Source organism: Plecotus auritus (genome assembly GCF_963455305.1).
Source record: "Plecotus auritus genome assembly, chromosome: 4".
In the NCBI taxonomy this organism is placed as follows: domain Eukaryota; kingdom Metazoa; phylum Chordata; class Mammalia; order Chiroptera; family Vespertilionidae; genus Plecotus; species Plecotus auritus.
The window spans coordinates 186,909,525-186,931,046 of NC_137775.1; the positions used below are offsets into that span (position 1 = coordinate 186,909,525).

Sequence of the window (21,522 nt, forward strand, 5' to 3'; positions counted from 1 at the left end):
GGGGCCTTTGTGGCATGTTACCTGCTTGTTTCTTCCTCAAAGAACACCCTGACACCCTCACTGCTCTAACCCAAACACGCACACTTGCATCGTCTCATACGCACACGCGCACACACTTAGAAAAATAAGTTGAAGTAGGCTTGAGAATTTCCAAAATAATCCCCAGCAGCCTTCAAGATCATTTCAATCCCCGCGGCGACTCCTAGCTGGGAATGGTTCCAGGAAACAAAAGGTTTCCAGGCCTGCAGTCCCTTTCGATGACTCATGCATTATTCAGACGCCAGAAAGTCGGTAAAAACTGCGAAATGGCGTATTATCAAGTTAATAATACACTCAAGGGGAAGCCCATCTTGTCTTATTAAAGACGATTGTAGGAAGCGATGCGGAAGCCAAGGACCCTCTGGTTACCCTGCACCATACTTACTGGGGAAACACTGTAATTGTCTGAATCGACATCTCTGAATGGCACCGAATTCTTTATAGTTCTGGAAGGAAGAAAACACAACACCTGGTGCACTAAGAAAAAGAGACTGTTTGTGAAAGCAAAGAGAGACATTTTCCGACGTGGCTGAGCTGGGTTTATGTGACAGAAGCCCATTCTCATAATAGAATAATAAGAGCACCAGGCCAACTTAGCCAGTCTCTCTCCCCACCAGCAGAGCTGCTTCCTCTCTGATGCTTAACTCGCCCCCCGTGGGGAAGTGCAGTCACTGAACTGAAGCCTTAGAGGGTGTGGACGGGGATGCTGAGTCCCCTGGAAAGGAGATTGCGTTTTCGGTCCAGTCAGTGCGCTAGGCACTTACAGGTTGAATTTGTGCCATTTACACAGCCTTCGGTGATGGAAGTCTTTTCTTAAAACTTTCCTCTTGAACAACTTATGCCGAGAACCTTGAGGCATAAGATACGACAGTCCGTATGCATTTACGTGAGGTGATACACGTGTGGGCTTATGCATAGATGCACAGGGAAGAGGGCCTATGAAGATGGGGGCAGAGGCTGAAGGGATCCAGCACACCGAGGCTCACCAGCCAGCTCCAGAGGCCGAGAGGCAAGCAAGGATCCGACCTGGAGTCTCAGAGGGCAGCTCAGAGCGAGCAGAGTCTCGGAGGGACCCTGCAACCACCCTGCTTTCAGACCTGCAGCCTCCAGAGCGGGGTGAATACATTTCTGTTGTTCTAAGCCCCCCAGTTTGCGGATGTTATAGTGACTCTGTAACACAGTCCTGCAGCCTGCCCCTCACCTCCGGCATCTCACCCGGAGGCCCTCGCAATGAGACCTAGGCCAGCCTAAAATGGGCTTGGGTACAGGACTGGCAGGAGCAAGGAGGAGAGCAGCAGGGGCGGGTGGGCCGGTGTGTCCCGATCAGCGCCTTGCAGTCCTGGAAGCATCACCTGATCATGTAGCATCTACGCTCCGGCACCTGAATAGAAGGTGAGCTCTGGGGAGGACAGAGGCCCCCGGAGCCTGGGAAAGCACACTGCTCTCCCGCCAGGTCTCAGGTCAAGGAGCCTGCATTTAAGTCATCCCCAAGTGACTCTGAGGAGCAGCCATAATTTAGCATATACCTTACATTAAGGTTTGGGGAAACTGAGGCCCAGAGACATGAAGTGCTCCTTTTCAAAGCTGGCTCAGGAGACGGCATCGCCCAAGAGCCAAGAACGTGGATGTCCCCAAAGATCACGTGGGGTCCAATACCCCTGGGTATGTGCACGGTGGCTGGGAGACACGACAGCACCAGCAGCCTGCGTCCCAGCCTTTGAGCCTGCGTTGCTCAGAGCTCAGGCCCTGTCTTCTAGGTTCTGGACTAGTGAGGAGCAAGAAACACATTCACTTCCAGGAAGGTGCTTTGACACTTGAGGCCCTTTGAGCCCTTGGGAAACAGGGACGGCCACAGATGCCACCCCGTGCAGTGGAAGGGCGGAAAGGATACATACCGCTTAATCTTCTGACAGATCTTAGCCAGAAGTGGGAGGGAACAAATATCAGAACCACCTCTGGAATATTTCTGGAGAGAAAAAAAAATAAGGAAAAAAGCTGTTTAGTGCAGGGAATGGTTCCCCAACTCCAGGAGGCCCTTCTTCCGTTGGCTCCATGGTCGGGATTCCTGAATTCTCCCTTCTGCAGAGCCCAGGCCGTTGGACTGAACGAAACTTACCACTTGTTCCTGTGCCCACGCTCCCCACTCATTCCACGTTGGAGCCTGTGTTCAGGCTCCTTCCTCAGCCTCAAGGCTGCCCCTTTCTGTCCAGCCCGAGAGAGCCCCACCTCCACCATCCACCTTCATTTATCCACCTTCACCTGTTCACCCTGCCTGTCCTCCGTCACCTGTCCACCCTCACCTGTTCACCCCCCACCTGTCCACCCTCATCTGTCCACCTCTACCTGTCCACCTCCACCTGTCATCCTCCACCTGTCCACCTCCACCTGTCATCCTCCACCTGTTCACCCACACCTGTTCTCCTTCACCTGTCATCCTCCACCTGTCCTCCTCCACCTGTCATCCTCCACCTGTCCACCTCCACCTGTCATCCTCCACCTGTCATCCTCCACCTGTCATCCTCCACCTGTCCACCTCCACCTGTCATCCTCCACCTGTCCACCTCCACCTGTCCACCCTCACCTGTTCACCCCCGACCTGTCCACCTCCACCTGTCCACCTCCACCTGTCCACCTCCACCTGTCATCCTCCACCTGTCATCCTCCACCTGTCATCCTCCACCTGTCCACGTCCATCTGTCCTCCTCCACCTGTCCACCTTCACCTGTCCTCCTCCACCTGTCCTCCTCCACCTGTCCACCTTCACCTGTCCACTTTCACCTGTCCTTCCCCAAAGGTCTGGCCCACCTGGGACCGATCTACTCAGACAAACAGAATTCCTCTCCATCCGGGAACTCCAGTGCTTTGAAAAAGGATTTGAAAATGAAGAACATTTTCAAATAAAATACTTTCATCCTCTTAGGAGGCAAAATCAAGACTAGTGGGAGAGGCATGCCAGCGCTTGGGAGGGAGGAAGGCAGTGCCCATGAAGCTCCTCAGGTGTGGCGAGCAAGGGCGTGTGGGCTCCACGCTCTGCGATGCCGGAAGCCCAGGTCTTTGCCAGCAGCCTTTCAGAAAGAGGGAGGCTTCCACGCTGCCCTCCGCAGGTGAGAGGAGGAAACGGTGGAAAAAGCTGGGAATCACCATCTATCACTGAAGGGAGCGGGACAGAGGGTCCTGCCAGCACCAGGGCCCTGCAGGTGGCTGAGGCCGTCTCAGCAGAGCTGGCGAGGCTGTGAGCCTGGCAAAGGAGAGCCGGCAACCTCTCAGGCTATAAACGAGATCTCCGGGAAGGTCGTATTTCCCAACTTTCCAGGGTTAGAACCACAGCCCTGCCTAGCGCCTCCATCTCCCTGTAAGCGTGCGGACAGAAGTCTGTCCTCGTCCTCACGGAGCTCACTGCTCAGTGGAGCGCAGGGGCCATCCCAGCTCCTAGCACGCTGCGAGGTCTGCCGTGGTCCAGGCAGGAACACGGCTCTCAGGACCCCGAGCAGGAGGCGGGTGCGGAGGCACAGACATACGTTCTGGGCTTCGCAACTCCACGTGCAACCTGCAGACTTGCTACACACGCAATGCGTGGGCCCCACCCGGACTACTGAGTCAGAGAGCCCGGGGTGGGCGCAGCAATCCGTGCTTTCCTGGCCTCCAGGCACGCGATGCCGGCTAAGGGTTGAGACCCGCTGCGCCAGGTCCTCGCTGCTGACAGTGCGATTGCAAACTGGGAACACAGGCTGCCAGGGACCTTCCCATACACAGGGTCTCAGGCTCCAATCGGCCTTTCATGAAGGTCCCGGGGTGTCAGGGTAGCATGGCTGTGGGTGCCGGGAGCGCCCCACGCCCCACGCAGTGCGGTGGGAGCCTGAGGTATCGGAGGGCCGCCACCCATCTCAGCCTGGCGGAGACCTTGGAGGGAAGGAGACTTTACCACAAGCCTAGGCTGCTTCTACAGGTTGCCCCGGGGAAAGCGGGGAATCCGGGAAGGCGTTCAGCAGGGGATCACATTTGTATTTCAGGAAGACATCCTGGAGGAGGTGGGATGGGCACAGCGCTGTGGGCAGGTGGCGACCCTGAGGCCCCTCCCAGGGTCTCTAACCTCAGCATTACGGCCACTGGGGCCAAGAAACTCTTAGCTGTGGGCTGTCTTGTGCACCGTAGGATGTATGTGGCATCTAGCCACTGGATGCCGGCGGCCCCACCAAGTCCCCAGGCACATTGCCAAATGTCCCCTGTGCAGGACAACTCTGGGCTGGCGGGGAACCACTGATGTACGGCTGGAGGGGGGTGGGAAAAGGAGGGGGATTGGAAGGCGGGGTCCAGCGCCTGGGACCAACTGAGACCAGGATTGGAGACACACTGTGAAGGGGACGAGCACCAGCATGAGGACGCCACCTCTCTGCGGGCAGGGTGGCGAGATAGACACCCTCTGAGACCCACGTTCAAGGTCAGGTTGCACTGGAACGTCTCAGCTACTGCTTTAGTCTGAAGGCCTTGGTCTAACTCAGTGGTCGGCAAACCGCGGCTCGCGAGCCACATGCGGCTCTTTGGCCCCTTGAGTGTTCTAACGTTACTTCTTCAAAATAGACTCGCCCAGGCCGAAAACCGACTTCTGCACATGGGCCACGAAGTTTCAATCGCACTGTACGTGCGTGCCCCGCATGTGGTATTTTGTGGAAGAGCCACACTCAAGGGGCCAAAGAGCCGCATGTGACTTGCGAGCCGCGGTTTGCCGACCACAGGTCTAACTAACCTAATGGCCATGCAGATTTTAACACTGATAATAATCAATTCATTAACCAATTTATATGGACATTGCCACACAAAAGCTAGGATAGAATAAAATTATAATTGCACAGCTGTTCACTGTTGAAGTTGAGCCTGCAGGCCGCAGCTGTCTCTGACAGGCCTGGTGCAGAAATTGGGGCCGGGCTGGGGGCGACAGACACCCGAGCTTGTCCAGAGACCCCAGAACTCCAGATCAGACCGGAGTTCTGACTGTCCCGTCTTTTCCTCACAGTATGAGAAAGACTCACCTCTTCTCCTTTACTTGCAAAAGGAACTGAGACGTACACCAAGCAACACTGCAGAAGGCCTCGAGGGCGTGTTTGCCAGCCCCTCTTTGGATCTGAACTTGGCTGGACAGAGGCCAAATGTGTTCTCAGTTCAGCTGTGAGTTTACAATGTTCCTCTGGCAGCATGCAATCCCACCTAAAATGACAGCCTCAAATCGGGGCTGCCCCGGGGCACACCTTCATTTTGCAATCCATTTCACCAGCTCCTGCTCGCATCTGCGTTTCCCCCACACCGGGATGTTATATGAAAACGGAAAAAACAGGGGTTGACTCCAGGGACCCCTGGTGAATGGGACAAATAGAAGGTCAAAGGGCAAGAATAGCCACTCTGCCCCAGCCAGCCTGCAGTGGAATTGCCCTCGGTGAAATGCTGTTCCACGCTCGTGTATTATTTTACTTGGATTTACACAGTCTGGGGTGGAGTTTGAACAGCAGCTGTTTTTTTTTTTTTTTTTTAAAGGTATTGTGAACTTTCTTTTTAAATGTATTTTATTGATTTTTTACAGAGAGGAGGGGAGAGGGATAGAGAGTTAGAAACATCGATGAGAGAGAAACATCGATCAGCTGCCTCCTGCACACCTCCCACTGGAGATGTGTCCGCAACCAAGGTACATGCCCTTGACCGGAATCGAACCCGGGACCCTTCAATCCGCAGGCTGACGTTCTATCCACTGAGCCAAACCGGTTTCGGCTGAACAGCAGCTGTTTTTAAAGGCGTCCCAGATGTTGCCCTAGCCGGTTTGGCTCAGTGGATAGAGCGTCGGTCTGCGGACTCAAGGGTCCCGGGTTCGATTCCGGTCAAGGGCATGTACCTTGGTTGTGGGCACATCCCTAGTAGGGGTTGTGCAGGAGGCAGCTGATCATTGTTTCTCTCCCACCGATGTTTCTAACTCTCTATGCCTCTCCCTTTCTCTCTGTAAAATATCAATAAAATATATTAAAAAAAATAAAAATAAAGGCGTCCCAGAAGATGTCATTGAGTGGGTAGGTGTAGGATCAGGGGCATCAGTACAGCCCACTCCCCCCTCCCCCCCCACAGGCTGTGCACCACATGGTCCTAACATCTCCAGAGCCTGTGCTGTGAATCTTCCTGAATTTAGTACCAGGAGGGCTGGTTGAGAGCCACTGACTGTACGAAGGGCAGGAAGTGGGAAGGAAGTAAACCTGTATTTAAATGATGGGTTTCTCACTCACTAGTTGTGTGGAGTGAGCCGATCACTTCACCTGCCTGACCTCGGTCCTCTCACCTGTACTGTGGGGTTGATTACGAAGGCATGCTGTCGACTCCACAGGAGTTTTTGTGAAATTAAACTCAGTGGTTCCACGACCCGGTACTCCAAGCCTCACACGCCCAGAGTCTGCCCCATCCCTGCGCGGTGCCGCAGGGCCTCTCTGGGCTTCCGGGCAGTGCAGACCTTCTCTGGAACCTTCCATTCCCTTCAACGACGCAGACCTTCCCCAGCTTGGGTTCTGGCATCGGACGGGCTTGCTGGAACTGCAGGCAGCTCTCGGTGCGTTTCTTTCCGCATCCTGGCTGGGTCTACGGCTCTGTCGGCCACCCCTGCGGAATTCACTGCCGCCGATACCCGCTGAGCATTTTTTTCCCAAACGCGTATTTGCATTTTTCTGATTATTTTTTTTCCTTAAGAGCTTTAATCCGGAGAGTAAATAAAGTGGAGGAGGTTTTTGAGAAGTCTATTATTGTTGAGTTGCTCAGTAGGTTTCTGTTTTCTGGCTTCATGCAAGGAATTATTGGAATCCGGCCCTAGGAAGTACGCTCGCAATTCTGGTGACGGAAATAGAAAACTGTAAAATCCTAATTAGCCCTTGAGTCAATGCCCAGGCAGCTTGTGTGAGTGCAGAAGCCATGCCCCGAGACTAAGCTTTTAGACGCGTGCTGAGAAGGATAAGGGAGAATTGCATCATCTTCCGTTCTGTTTAGAATGCAGAAGTGCTGGTCAAGGGCTTCAAGTCGTGTTTCAATTTCTTGTTCAGTGACTTAAGCAGATGAACTAAAGTAGCTCCAATGGGACGTCTGTGATCCACTGAATTAAATAATGATCGGCAGTGAGGACATGGTGACTGATTAACACATCCTGTAGAAATGCCTGCGTGTTGCCATGAGACGCGTGTATCAACCTTGGACATCAAAACCCAGATGCCCCCCACGAGTAATGTTGCCAGAGAAGATACTGCACTGGACATACGTGCGTGCACTACAAACTCTTCATCGTTTATCTGAAATTCCAGTGGAATCGGGCACCCTCTATTTGTATCTGCTAGATCCGGCGAGCGGAGAGCTCTGGGAATCTCCCCTTCGCTTTTGGCTTGCCAAGTCAATACTGCCCTCGTGGTAGAGCATCAGGGCGAGCGGTGAGCTGGCCAGCAGAGCGGGCCCTGCCCTCATCTCCCTGACGGCCGCTTCCTCCTGCCAGGGCTCGAGCATCAAAGGAGACACATTTTTTTTTTTCTTTTGGTTAATCTTCACCCAATAATATTTTTCCATTGATTTTTAGAGAGAGTGGAAGGGAGAGGGAAGGACAGAGAGAAACATCGATGTGAGAGAAACACATCGATTGGTTGCCTCCTGCACACACCCCGACCAGGTCCGGGAACCTGCAACCGAGGTACGTGCCCTTGACCGAAATTGAATCCGGGACCCCTCAGTCCACAGGCAGATGCTCTATCCACTGAGCCAAACCGGCTAGGGCCGGAGACACATTTTTAAAGGTCTACTCTCTTGCTTCCTTTTCAGCGTGGGCTGATTTGTAACCAGAAACATAAATCAAACACTTGGACTAAGGACAACTAGTGTGAACTAAACATTCTATCCGTTGAATGCAAGTATTATTACAAACAGGGCAAATTAGGGAGCGGAATAATGTGATGATTTCACTGGCATTTATGGAGGGCTCCATAAGTCCCAGGCCTGCTCCCACGAGCTTGGCACACACCCACTCCGCTAGTCCTCACATCCATCTTGTGAGATAGCAACATGTTACTGCCCCATCTTACTGACAGGAACAGGTTACGGCCCCATCTTACTGACAGGAACACTGAGGCTCAGTCTCACGTCTCATGTGTAGAAAGGGGAGGAGTGGGAGGATACACAGCCTCCAAAATGGTCTACTGCAGAGCAGCAGGTCTCAAGGGCGCTCAGAGGACACTCGGGGACATCAGGAGACATTTTTGGTCGTCAGGACTGGGGAGGGGTGGATAGCGATGCTGCCAACGAGTGGGTGGAGGACAGGGATGCAGCCAACATCCTACAATGCACAGGACAGCGCCCAGGACCAAGGGTTAATCTGCCCCAAATGTGAGTGGTGCTGAGGTTGGGAGGGAGGGAGGGAGCGCCTATTCCCACTTCAATGCCAAGTCAACCACGGTGCCCTGTGGGCTGGTACCCAGAGCAGCTGCTGGCCTGCGGGGTGAGATCGGGGCCAGAGGGAGGTCAGCGTGCCCGGGAGGGGCTGGCATTCTCTCTGTGGACCGCTTACCAGAGTTGGGGGTTTCTTGACGATCTGTCTTGCCTTCTCCATGGTAAATTTCCACGCCTCCTAGAAAAACAAAGGGAGACCACATTACCCCTTGCGTCTTATCTCTTCTTTCTACATCTTTTCTAAAGTTAGGACGTTTTCAAGTCTGTGAGTGTGAAACAAAGAGATGAGTCCATACATTTGCGATAAAGCGAGTGACACGGAGGCAATTTCACGGCAGTAACCATCTTTAGGAGGGGACTGGCTCTGTGTGGGCGCCGCAAGGAGTCCTTTGCAAACATGTCCTTGTTTAATCCTCCCCCCCAGCTCCGAGGGAGCGGACCTTCCCGCAGACAAGGAAATGGAGACGCGGGGACGCTAAGGAACTGGCTGAAGGTCACAGCGCCGGTGTCTGGCGGAGACTCAGTCTGAACCCCTGCCTTCCTTTCCGAGAGACTTCCCAGTCTCCCCAAGGATCCAGGTGGCCCTGTGCCCGAAAGCCGCAGAGCGGGGCGGCCCCAGCCAAGCCCCGTGCCTATCCCATAGCCAACAGCGAACCCTAACGAGGACCCATTTATTCCAGCCCTTTGCGTTCAGCATGTCTCTATCGAAATGAGCCTACGTTTCTAGGAAAATCGAAGCTTTTGTTTTTTTGCGGCCACATAAACTGTTTAAACCTTGTTTATTTAGCCTGCGTTAGCCTTTGAGGTTGACATGCTTGCGCGACACCACCTTCTCCTCCCTGAGCCTTTCAACCATTTCTAGGCACCTGAGCACATCTCGAGTTTACACGGCAAGTACCAAGTGAGCTGATGAATCCAGTGCCTGTTGCTATGGGATTCCACGTCTGTGTATTTGGGGAGAGTTGGGAGAAAAGTAACCTGTAGGGTTGGGGGGGGGGTGGAGAGTATTGCCCCCAGCACTGCTTCCCAGAGCCTTTGGGCCCCCAGGTGTCCTGGCCCCGCCCCGTTCCTCCTCCCTTTGCCCCTTGTACGGCCCTAATGGAGCCTGGGTGGTGGGTTCGAGCCGCAGCTCCGCTGCTCACTGGCTGTGTCCTTGAGCAAGTTCTGCTCAGAGCCCTTCAGGATCCACAGAATTCCTGAGCGCGAGAGAAAGCCCCATGTTTACCGTGTGCGACCTGGGGATTACAGCGACCTGCCTCCCAAGGGTGCTGGGAGGTTCCAGGGCATCGCTCACTAAAGGCCCCAGCCCTGGGCCTGCCCTGATAATCCCCTGCTCCGTAACTGATACTGCTTCTTAAAAGTGTCTTTTCAATTACAGTTGACATTCAGTATTATTTTGTATTGGTTTCAGGAGTACAGCAAAGAGGTACCCAGGGGTGGGCAAACTTTTTGACTCGAGGGCCACAATGGGTTCTTAAACTGGACCAGAGGGCCGGAACAAAAGCATGGATGGAGTGTTTGTGTGAACTAATATAAATTCAAAGTAAAGGAGCGGAGGGGAGAGCAAGAGAACCCTCCGCTCTTTCGGCTCCGCGGGCCGGACAGAACAGCCGAACGGGCCGGATCCGGCCCGCGGGCCGTAGTTTGCCCACGGCTGGGTTAGACAATAAAAGACTTTCCACAGTGATCTCCTCGATCTTGCCTGTCCCCACCTGGCACCACCCGCAGTTATTATAATGTTACTGATTCTATTCCCTGCGCGGGACCTTACATCCCGGGACTGTTTTATAACGGCCTCTCAGTACTCTCCAAGGTTGGAAAACCCCTGTGGTCCCGGCCCAGCTCTCCCTGCAGCCGCTCGGGCAGGGTCATGATCAGACATTAGAACCAGGTGCAGATTTCTTGTGATCCTAACGCTCCTCCTTCTCAATATGAACCGTAAAGGCGGTGCCCCTGCTTCACTGCTCCGGGCACCCCTTTGCATCCAAGGCCCAGCTCAGGGTCCATGGGGCCTCACATGGTCCTCGCGACAGGGCAGGTGCTCGATACAAGGGAAGTAAACATTGAGAGAGACATTTACGACGTTCTACCAAGCAAGGGAAACGGGCCACCAGAGTTTACAGACACCGAGAAAACCCTGCGAAGAAATAGGCCCCGGTAATGGTGGGGGACAGCTCTTTCCTGCTGGTTCCTTCCTGTGTTTTCTACAGTCTCACAATGAGCAAATCTTCAGCAATAGTGCTTTCCCCAAAGCCACGGAACCCTCAAATGCCACAGGACGGGGGGAGGGCGGCGAGTGGGGGTGAGCACACACCTGCCCTCCCAGGGTCTCTGGCGGGCAAACAGACAAAACAGGAACACGTGCAGGAAACGGAAGGGGGATGACGCCGAGGGGGCTTGGCGGCACTTGGATCCCCTTGAGAGGACCGGGGTGACTGTAACTCAGCTCAGTTCTCCGGGGGATCGATGTGCAGTGAGGGCGGAGAGACAAGCGAAATAAAGTGACAAGGGCTGCCCCACATGCCTCTGAGCCCCTGCGTGCTGGGTTTGGCCGCTGCCTCCGTGGTCCTGGCTGAAATGCCGAGGGCAGGCTGGTCTGGACCTGGCCTGCCCAGGGCTCCACCCTCTCCCACGGTGCAAGTACGCTGATACCAGCGCGCAGAAGGGAGTCTAGATAAAGGGATGGTCTTTTCTCCCCAGAAGAAGAAGGGTGAAAGGACTCCGAGGCATCTGGGAAAGCTAATTAGTTTGCCTGTCTTAATGGCAGGCAAAGGGGGCAAATGGTACGCGAGTGAAAATGGAGATAATTATCTTTCCTCGGTAACCTTTCACTGCTGCCAATCTCGTGTCTAAGCATTCGTTTCTAAAGTGTGAGGGTCATGCTTTCCTCTTCTTTAAAGTTAAAGCTTTAGACTGGAGGCTGCAACTGTCATCAGAGGTTGAAGGGAAAGTTTGGGAAGAGACTGGGAGCGGGATAGAAAACCCTTCGGCTGAAAGCCATAATGATGTTTACGACTCAGCCAGGCCATAAGCAGACTCCCCATCAACCGTGAGGTTGGTGATGGTCAGATCTCTTCAGCTTCTCATTACTCTCTCCCTTGATTATAGTGCTTCCTTCTCGCAGCCTCAAACCCCTTTGGAGCCTATTTAACGCTCATGAATGGATGGCCCAGGACGTTATCGCAGAGGCTCACAGAGAGACAAGCGCTCAGCCTTGTAGTCCAAAGAACCATGGAGACGTATATCGGATTTCTCTACTTGCGAACCTGGAAAACCCCAAGGACGACACGGTATGGGGCCCTGGCGGTCTAAGCGGGGACCGGCCAGCCCTCTGCTTGACCGTCAGAGCGCACAGTAGCATCTGCCCTGGTGGCTGGTGAAGTACTTTCGCCTAGAATGACTTCAGTGTTTCTCCACACCAGAGCCAGCCTGAGGTCTCCAGACGAGGGCAAGCCTTGATGACAACTGCCCTTGCCCTGCAGAGGCATGGTGCTCGGTCCTGGGCTCTGAGAAGTATGGGTGATAGCAGAACAGGCCCGAGCACACACTGCCATCCGTTCCATGGGCAAAGGGGATGCCCTGCTAGGGTTTGGCCTCAGCCAAGCATTAGCCCAATGGGAGTCCCAGCAAAGGGTTGTGTCCACGGGTTATATACGTCCAACCACCTGAGCCACCCGGCCAGACCTGCCATTTGTCTTTTGACTTTGGGTATGGCAGGTTTGTACTAGTTAGACCAGGGGTGGGCAAACTTTTTGACTTGAGGGCCACAATGGGTTCTTAAACTGGACTGGAGGGCCAGAACAAAAGCATGTTGGAGTGTTTGTGTAAACTAATATAAATTCAAAGTAAAGGAGCGGAGGGGAGAGCAAGAGAACCAGATAGAACAGCCGGATCCAGCCCGTGGGCCATAGTTTGCCCACGGCTGAGTTAGAAGCTTTTCATTCTCTATGATTGAGCCAACCTCTCATTCATTTAGGGTTTACCTAGCTTAAATTTCATGTTCAAATGGCTAGTGTTTAGTTCCATCCCTTATCAAATAAGCCAGGGTTTTACCGCTGCTTTGAAACTCTATTTTTAAATAAAAAACATGAATCTCAAATGCATTGGAGTTCACTTTTAGGAACTCTATTCTGTTCCATTTTAAGCTGACTTTTCTGCATCTAAAGGGTTACGTTCCCCTGTCATTTATCTCATTGTTCACAATGTCCTGAGATGGTTGAAGAGACACTTTAAAAACCCAACAACTCCACAATGAGCAATTTGCTTGAACTTTGCTTTCTCATCTGTAAAGTTGGGATAATGGGTAACCTTGTAGTTGTGTGAGAGGATTTTAGATGACAGGTAGTTAGTCTGGCTTTGGGTATATCATAGTGTGGGGACCCTATTCAGAGTACGCCACATGCTCAAGGCCACTCTGAGCATGGGAATCTTAATCAGAATGTTCAAGGTTAAGGTGCTATATGTAGATCGGGGATGAAGCAATCTATGCACTGTGCAAGCATGCCTTCTATAATCCAAAAGACTGGGGTCAGTATTTGGCATAAAGCCTTTTTGTCTGAGCTTGTATGAAGTTCTTACTGAATAGCCAGTATGAAGCTGCACTAATAGGGTAGATGCATCACTGACCAGCGTGAGGCTGCTTGGTGAGGCTGTGACTCTAAGGATGGCTCCTATATAACTAGCTCCTACGTAAGGCAGGCTGCTCAGATGATGGCTGTGGGTACAGAGGCTGCTGCTACTATGTAGGAAAGATGTATTGTTACCCAGCCAGTGTGCGGCTACCTGTTGTATGGGACTTTGCTTTGAAAAACTGTTTTGTATAGTGGCTCCTTATTAGTAAATAGAGGTCCAGTATATGAAATTCATGCATGGGTAGGGTCCCTAGCGGCTGATGGCTGCCAGCCGGGGCCTTCCTTTGTTCCGTGCCACCCCCTGGTGGTCAACGCATGTCATAGCAAGCAATCGAACTCACAGTTGGTCGAACTCCCGAGGGGACACTTGGCATATTAGGCTTTTATATACTATATATAGATGGTTACTTGGCCATTGACTCCTACAATAAAGATTCTCTTATACACCCACAACTTCTCATGGCTTCTCTACCACCTGGTGTTCAAGAAGGTCCAACCCCTGGCAGAGGATCTCGGACTTGGCAGTTGGCGTAGTGAAGCAGTATGAAGGAACTGAGTTCCTAACAGGTAGCCACCCAAATTGTGGTTGTCACTGTCTTTTATTTCCCAGCCTCCAGTGTGTACCTATCTACACTAATAAAAGAGAAAGATGCAAATTGACCGTACCTTTGTGACGCCCACCAGCCAATCAGGAGTGAGTATGCAAATTAACACAACAAAGATGGTGGGTTAATTTGCATACACAGACACCGAGTGGCCGGGGGCAGGGCGGGACACTTGCATTGTCACTATGGCGATGACGCAGGTGTTCTGCATCGCCCCAGCCGCTCAGGGCCTCTGGGCAGCATGGTAAGGCGGGGCCGGAGCGGAAAGAGGAGACTCTGGGGCCGGAGCGGAAAGGCAGTGCCCGCAGCCAGGGAAAGGAAGGCCCATTCTTGCATGAATCTTTGTGCATCAGGCTTCTAGTCATATAATAAGAGCTTAATAAATGTATATCAGGCGAGCCCTGCAATTATCCAGGGCTCAGTAGACTTATCTATGAAGTGGGAGGACCATGTCTATCTTGCACACTTGTGATGGTTAAAAGAGAGAATTTACTTAGGGCGTCTGGCAGAACCTGGTGTGCGCTGAAGAAACGCGCTTGAGTATAATGGACAGAGGAGCAAATGCCTCTGGTCTAACTGGTAATGAGAAAGTGGGGGCACGTGTGCAAGATTCTTGGTGATTCAGTTCTTCAGAATATTTCATTAACACTAACACCCACACTGCCTTCACTTCCCTCTGACACAGACCGGCCACCTGAACGTGTGCCACAATCCCCCCCCAGGCCTGGCGCTGATGGGCAGAGCCGGAGGGCTCATGTCCGGAGCCAGGCTGAGTTCAGGTTTACTCAGCAGGTCTGGGACCTGGGTCAAGACCTTCAGCCTCAACTGCAAACTATGTTTGAGAAATTCCTGATGTCAGCTTGTTGATTTCTCAGTTGAACAAGACTTTGTCCTGTGCCACTCGGTCACACACAAACTTACTCCTTCCCAAACCTATGCCCGGCAGCTTCCTGGACCCTGGATCAAGGAAATGTGAATTCCCTGTGTGCGCATAGCTCCCGCCCACTCAGTGTTGGCTTCTTCTGGCTCCCGCAGAGATCGGTTCACGGGGGGAAACCCTTCCAGAGGCTGGGTTGCTCTCCCGAGGCAGCGGCCCCTTCGCCGCAGTTTACCTTGACTTTGGGTGGTGGGCACACAATGAGGAATCCAGACCATGTGTCATAGAAATGTACACTTGAAACCTACATGATCTTATTAACCAATGTCCCCCCGATCCATTTAATTAAAAAAATGTCAATTTAATATACAGCTCAAACCTCCAAAAAAAAAAAGTGTGAATACTTTTGTGTGAATACTTCCTACAACAAGACTGTTACACGCAAAACACAGATGAATCTCACAGACAACAGAAGCCAGACACCAAGGACAACAAACTGTGTGATTCCCTCCATGTGAAGTTCAAGATGGAACTGTGTATAAATGCACTCCTCTGTGTGAAGTTCAAGATGGAACTGTGTACAAATGCACTCGTCTGGGGTGACAGATTACAGAATGGCGGCTGCACAGGGATGGGTTTTGACTGGGAGGGGCATGAGGAAGGCTTCGGGCAGGCTGGGGGTGATTTCCACCTACGTCTTTACCCACCTTTCCTAGGCAGATAACTCTACCTGCTGGTGCACACCTGCTGTGGAGGTGTAGTTCGCGTGCCATGAAAAAGATATTTCGAGTATAAACTGCACAGAGGATAAAAACAAATTTTTTAAAAAGTTGAACATTTTGTGACTGTGTATAGCTGTGGGTGTGATGTATACACAACACGATGTTCTTTAGGGACATCACAGACACCATGCCGCTTGTCTTGGTGCACACACGTGTCCAATGTTATCAAAACGCAAGCACTGCTATCAGTCCTCACATGCTACTTAAACACGTGAAAAGTTTTTATTTTATTTTATTAAAATGAACTATCTCTTCTAGAAACCAGTGGAGCCCAGAGTGTCTCAGGTGGAATTGGGGGACACGGAATGGGCAGTGCAGTCAATGACCGAGGAAGCATGACATGCAGGCACACCCCAGGCATTGTATCTCTTTCTTCATTACGTACTGTTGTCAGTCAGCAAAACCATGTTCGTTGGTTAGGTTAGGCCCCAGGGTGATAAACAGACTCCATTCCAATGAGAATAAAACCTGCTGTGTTGTACACAGAAAAGCTGCAATTCTGGGAAAGGAGGCCCAGAATTTTATTTTGTCTTTTATTTTTACAGGAAGCTTCTGAAAGTCACCATTGGGAGGCCTAACTGGATTTAATATCATACTGTCACTCAGAGTCTGGGAAGGGCATTGTGTCAACACGGCAGCCTTCCGCGGCCTGCATTCCAATTACAGACTATCCACCCTGATGCCATACACACAGGGTACTGCGCACGGCTCTCTCTGAATAATAATGATGTTGGTAATAATTATATTAGCCACCATTTTTATGAACACTTTTTAAAAAATGTAGTAGGCATTGTGCTAAGCATTTTAAATGTCTTAGCTCACCTACTTCCCATAATAGATCCTGAAGGAGGGATTTGGGGTGTTTCATTACACCCATTTGATGGGGGGAGAACAATAAAGGTCAGACTAGTGTGACCAATGGCCCACATTTCCCCAGATGTGGGAATTTCTTTGCTTGTACCAGCAAAGTCCTGGGCAAATTGGGGTGAGTTGGTCACCTTCTGTAAGTGACTTGCTTGGTATTTAAGCAAGTAAATATCAAGAGAGGGATGTAAACCTCTTCTGTCCTCAGCTGGTCTGATTTCCTACCAATTGCCAGCCCACATAATAGGTCAACAGGAAAGGCAATTTTTGGAACTTGAGAATATTCTTTCACACGACGTAATTGAAAATGTCATCTTGCCTCTTTCTGTCCCCAAATCGCTGAGTGAGTACAGCTGAGCTTGCCTTTACACACCCAAAGGGCATGCATGTCACTGCCATCTGACATCCCAGCGAAAGCCACTCACTCACCTCGGGAAGTGGGTAGAGATGACACAGTGCCTGGCCCGGGCCCTGGTGACAGAACTCCAGTGTGTGACACACCACATCAGCATTCATATCTGCACTGAGCCTGCAGGGAGGTGGGCCAAACAGAGGTGATTAAGTTCTCTCAGGCATTAGAAAGCAGAAGCGATTTCAAAGCAAGCTCAATCCCAGAATGGATTCTGTGCCCCTCCATGCAGGGCAGCGTGGCCTGAAGTCCGTCCTGGGTGTGCTGGCTCACAAAAATGTTCTGCCCCCCTGCTCTCACCTGCATTTAGAATGAGGTCCTGGGGGCGGGGAGGGGGTGTGAGCAGCCCTGAGCTGTGTGTCAGCTTCACCAGAGCATGACATTCTTTTAGGCAGAAGCCACAAATAAAATCGGGAAAGGAAAGGTGGACAGGGGTGTAATTCGATGGAAACACTATTTTAAAGTTTCCCAGGGATTATAGCAAAAAAAAAAAAAAAAAATCATTTATGGTATAACCTTCAACTCCTAAACTTATTTTCTTAGGCATAATCCAAATCATTGCTTCCCTTTAAAGTAAATATTTCTTTACTTTATGGAAGAAAATACAATCAGGTTGACGTTTCCCCCTGGGGAGGCGGTAAGAATTGTATTCTTCAGATATTTCAGTTTATGTCTAGGTCTGAAGGGACTAAAACAAACCTTCCATAGCCATTTTCTACCTCATCTTACCAAGAAGAATGAGCACCATGTGCTGCTTCAAATGAAGGGACAGGAAAGCATGCACTTCGAGTAACTTTTCTAAGTAAATTATTCATTCAAGCCCAACCCAAACCACACCACACCAAAACAACAAAAACTAAGAAACCAGATGCCCTGACCGGTTTGGCTCAGTGGATAGAGCGTCGGCCTGCAGACTGAAAGGTCCCAGGTTCGATTTGGGTAAAGGGCATGTACCTTGGTTGCAGGCACATCCCCAGTAGGAGGTGTGCAGGAGGCAGCTGATTGATGTTTCTCTCTCATCAATGTTTTTAACTATCTATCCCTCTCTCTTCCTCTCTGTAAAAAATCAATAAAATATATTAAAAACAAAACAAACAAACAAACAAAATAACAACTAAGAAACCAGAAACAGATTGGTACTGTCCAAAGGCTAATCTCGGAAGGACAGTTACTGATTCTAGAAGATTCTTTTTTCCCCCGGCACCCATATTAGTTGCTTGCTGAGTGGAGTTTCTCCTCTCATGGTGTGCTCCTCTTACAGCTCATTTTAATCAACCAGATGCAGTTCTGGGGTGAGATGGGCCCTCACGCTGACAACCTCATGATTTAGTTTTACCTGAATTTCAGGTTCCAATATTAAATGTGGTTCCTAACCCAGAAGGCATCATGCCTCTTCATTATTTCACACCAGTCAATTCTCAGTGATTAATGGACTATTATTCAGCAATTACATGCCCTACCCACAGGCAGGTCACAGGATGTGGTTAGGAAGTGGGACACCTGAGCGTTCAGGTTTATTCCCCCAAGAACCTGGGTCATACAGGGAGGGCTACTTCTCAGAGCAGCCAATCGTAGCCAGCGACCTCATGCTGGGTCCTCCTATGCCTGGTCTTGACCTCCATTGTGACACAGGTTGTCATAGCAAAACGGATCCTGGTCTTCTGTTTGTCTTACCTCCCTTCCTGGTATCTATTTATACTTCCCACTCAATCATGGCATTTTGTATTCTGAACCTAGGAGCTCTCAGAGATCAGGAGAGGCCTCAATTACTAAATTTTTTAGAAGAAAAATAAAAAAAAATGATTCACACAAGGGGGAATCATTTATTGCATCGTCTTCTTCAAAGTGCCCTCCCCCTCGTACTACAGAGAATTAGTCACCTCATGACCTTGAATCATCTCAGAACCATTTCCTCCCCTTCCCACCACCGACTGGGAGCGACTCTCTGTTGGTGGCTTGCTGGGCCCATGCTTTCTTAACACCGGTGTGCACTTGTAGTTGTGGAAGGCGGGCACTGACACAGCCCCACGTGCAGTGCCTGGCACAGGGTCTGTCTGTCCTCTCCCTGACCCTCGTTCCTATCTGGCTCGACCACTCACTATTGACAAGAACTGGGATACCGCAGCTCCAGGCCTTGCTCAGTAGCGGCTCCCGCTGGGAACGGGCAGGCTGCCTCCCAGTGTCTCTGCTCCCCACCTGTCCCCGAGAGACATCGATCAACGTGCCGGCATCAACTCACAGCTTTATGATATCTGGTCCAAACGTGCGAACCGCTAGGTAGCAGGTGGCTTTTAAGAACAGTTTTTCTAAGAAAAACAAAGAGGGGAAAGGGAATATTTTTTATTATGATGAATATAACACACGAGTTGATAATGATCATCTTTCCTAGGAACTAAGCTGAGTGATTAACTGATCGTCAACGCAAGTCACTCATTGGAAGGGTTGGTGGAATGTTACAGTTAATGTAGCCATTAAAATACCATTTCCATCTCAGGTTCATGGGCATGCCAGTGTGTTTACTGTACATGCTAAAGAGCACTTGTTTATTTTCAGAATGCAGTTAAATCCTGGGCTTTTTATTTTATTTTTATAGCAGCGAACATCTGAATGGGGGTGATCCCATTTGCTGAAGTTGAAAGAAACGGGGCTCGCTTTAAAGTATGTAATCTGAAACACTGCTCTGTTAAGAATATTCTTCCCTGGTGTTCATTGGGGGAAAAAGACTTTGCCTTGGCTGTTTAGTTTTTGCGGCTGGTATTTCAGAGGTAAAAGGACACCAACTGTGAGGGGTGTCCCTGCCCTGCCACCTACACCAGATCTCTCTCTCTCTCTGGTCCTGTTCTCCAGTTTGTGGGTTCTTGTGGGATCTGGAAATCCCATGGAGGACCTCGGCATAGTCAGGGACAGACGGGCTGACCTGGGAGAGGATGGGAAACCCCCCCAGAGGAGAACTGATCTGGTCAGGCTCATCTCAGACTGGGCTGCCCTTGCCTGGCGGGTAGGAGAGTGAAAACGCACGATCAATTCAGGGAACTTTCTCTTGTTCTTCATTTTCACTCAATGGTCAATAATGTCAACATTTTATGTTAAATTAGATACAGTCATAGAACTTTTTCTTTTCTACAATAATGTATAAGACTTCAAACACAGTGTGCTTTTAAAAAAATATATTTTTATTGATTTCAGAGAGAGGGATAGAAACATCCATGCTGAGAGAATCACTGATGGGCTGTCTCCTGCACGACCCACACAGGGGATCGAGCTTGCAACCCAGACATGTGCCCTGACCAGGAATCAAACCCTGACTTCCTGGTTATGGGTTGATGCTCAACCACTGAGCCACACTGGCCAGGCCACAGTGTGCTTTTGAGGTAGGAACTTGAAACTTCCCCACATTACTTTTAACCTTACGGAAATCTATACTAATAAAAGGGTAATATGCTAATTAGACCAGACATCTGGACGTCCTTCTGGACAAAGCCACAGTGGCAAGGGGCAAAGGCAGAGGCGGTTAGGGGCGATCAGGCAGGCAGGGGAGCAGTTAGGGGCGATCAGGCTGGCAGGCAAGTGAACGGTTAGGAGCCAATGGCCCCAGATTGCGAGAGGGATCCCGGATTGGAGAGGGTGCAGGCCAGGCTGAGTGGACTCCCCCACCCCCCCCCACATGCACAAATTTTGTGCACCAGGTCTCTAGTAAAAATAATAAAAAATGATGAGGGAATACTATGAACATCTGCCTGACAGCAAAATAGATCACTTAGATGAAATGCAAAAACTCCTAGAAAGACCAACTGTCCAAATGGAGTCAAGAATAAACAGACAATCTGAGTAGACATATAACAAGAGATTGAATTAGTTATCAAGAGTTTCCATAAATAAACCGGGACCAGATGGCTTCACTGATGAATGGTACCAACTCCTTTAAAAAAGCATCTGAATAGACATTTCTCCAAAGAAGATATGCAAATGGCCAAGAAGCACATGAAAAGATGCTCAGCATCCTTAGCTATTAAGGAAATGCAACTCAAAACCACAAGGAGATACCGCTTCACGCCCACTTGGAGATGCTATAATAAGAATGACAGCTAGTAACATGCATTGAGGGTGTGGAGAAACCAAACCCTCATACACTGCCAGGAGGGGTGGGAGATGGAAAATGGGGCAGCCACTTTGGTAAACAGTCTGGAAGTTCCTCAAATGGCTAAACACAGAGTTATCATAGGGCCCAACAATTCTAGGTATATACTCAAGAGAATAAAAAACGCACACATCCACATAAAAACTTGTACAGGGATGATCAGAGCAGCATGATTCAAAATAGCCAAGAAGTAGAAGAAGTCAACCCAAATATCCATTAACTAATGACTGGATAGACGGAATGGGCTCAGTCCAGACAATGGAACATCACTCAGCATACAGAGCAGTGACGTTCTGACACACACTGCACAGATGACCACGAAAACCTCATGCTGAATGCAAGAAGCAGTTCAACAGACCATGCGTTGCATAATTCCGTTTATATGAAAGACCCAGAATAGGCAAATTCAGAGACAGAAAGTAGGTTAGTGGTTGCTCAGGGAGTGGGGAGGTTGCAAGTTTGGGGGGTATAGAGGAGGGGAGCAGGTCCCTTTTGGGTACAATGAAAATGTTCTGAAGTGGACTGTGCTGATAGAGGCTCCATTCTGTGCATAAAACCACCGAATTATACACTTTAAGGAGGCAAAGTGTAAGGTATGTGACTCTCAGTACAACTGCTTAAAAATGACATATGTGCCTGGCCAGGGTGTCTCAGTGGTTGAGTCTCGACCCAGGAACCAAGAGGTCACGGTTTGATTCTGGGTCAGGGCACATGGCTGATTGCAGGCTCAGT

The 21,522-nt window shown here is 50.5% G+C and overlaps 1 protein-coding gene across 1 annotated transcript in view; it reads right to left on the reverse strand.

Annotated features, from left to right (window-relative positions):
- AOAH (acyloxyacyl hydrolase) overlaps positions 1-21,522 on the reverse strand; it is a 103,952-nt gene that overhangs the window by 62,435 nt on the left and 19,995 nt on the right. Inside the window, exons 3-7 of the mRNA XM_080663786.1 lie at positions 18,892-18,958; positions 16,673-16,772; positions 8,603-8,662; positions 1,935-2,005; positions 425-485 (exon numbers count right to left, since the gene is read on the reverse strand). Coding sequence (XP_080519912.1) covers positions 425-485; positions 1,935-2,005; positions 8,603-8,662; positions 16,673-16,772; positions 18,892-18,958 — 359 coding nt within the window. The remainder of the gene's footprint in view (positions 1-424; positions 486-1,934; positions 2,006-8,602; positions 8,663-16,672; positions 16,773-18,891; positions 18,959-21,522) is intronic.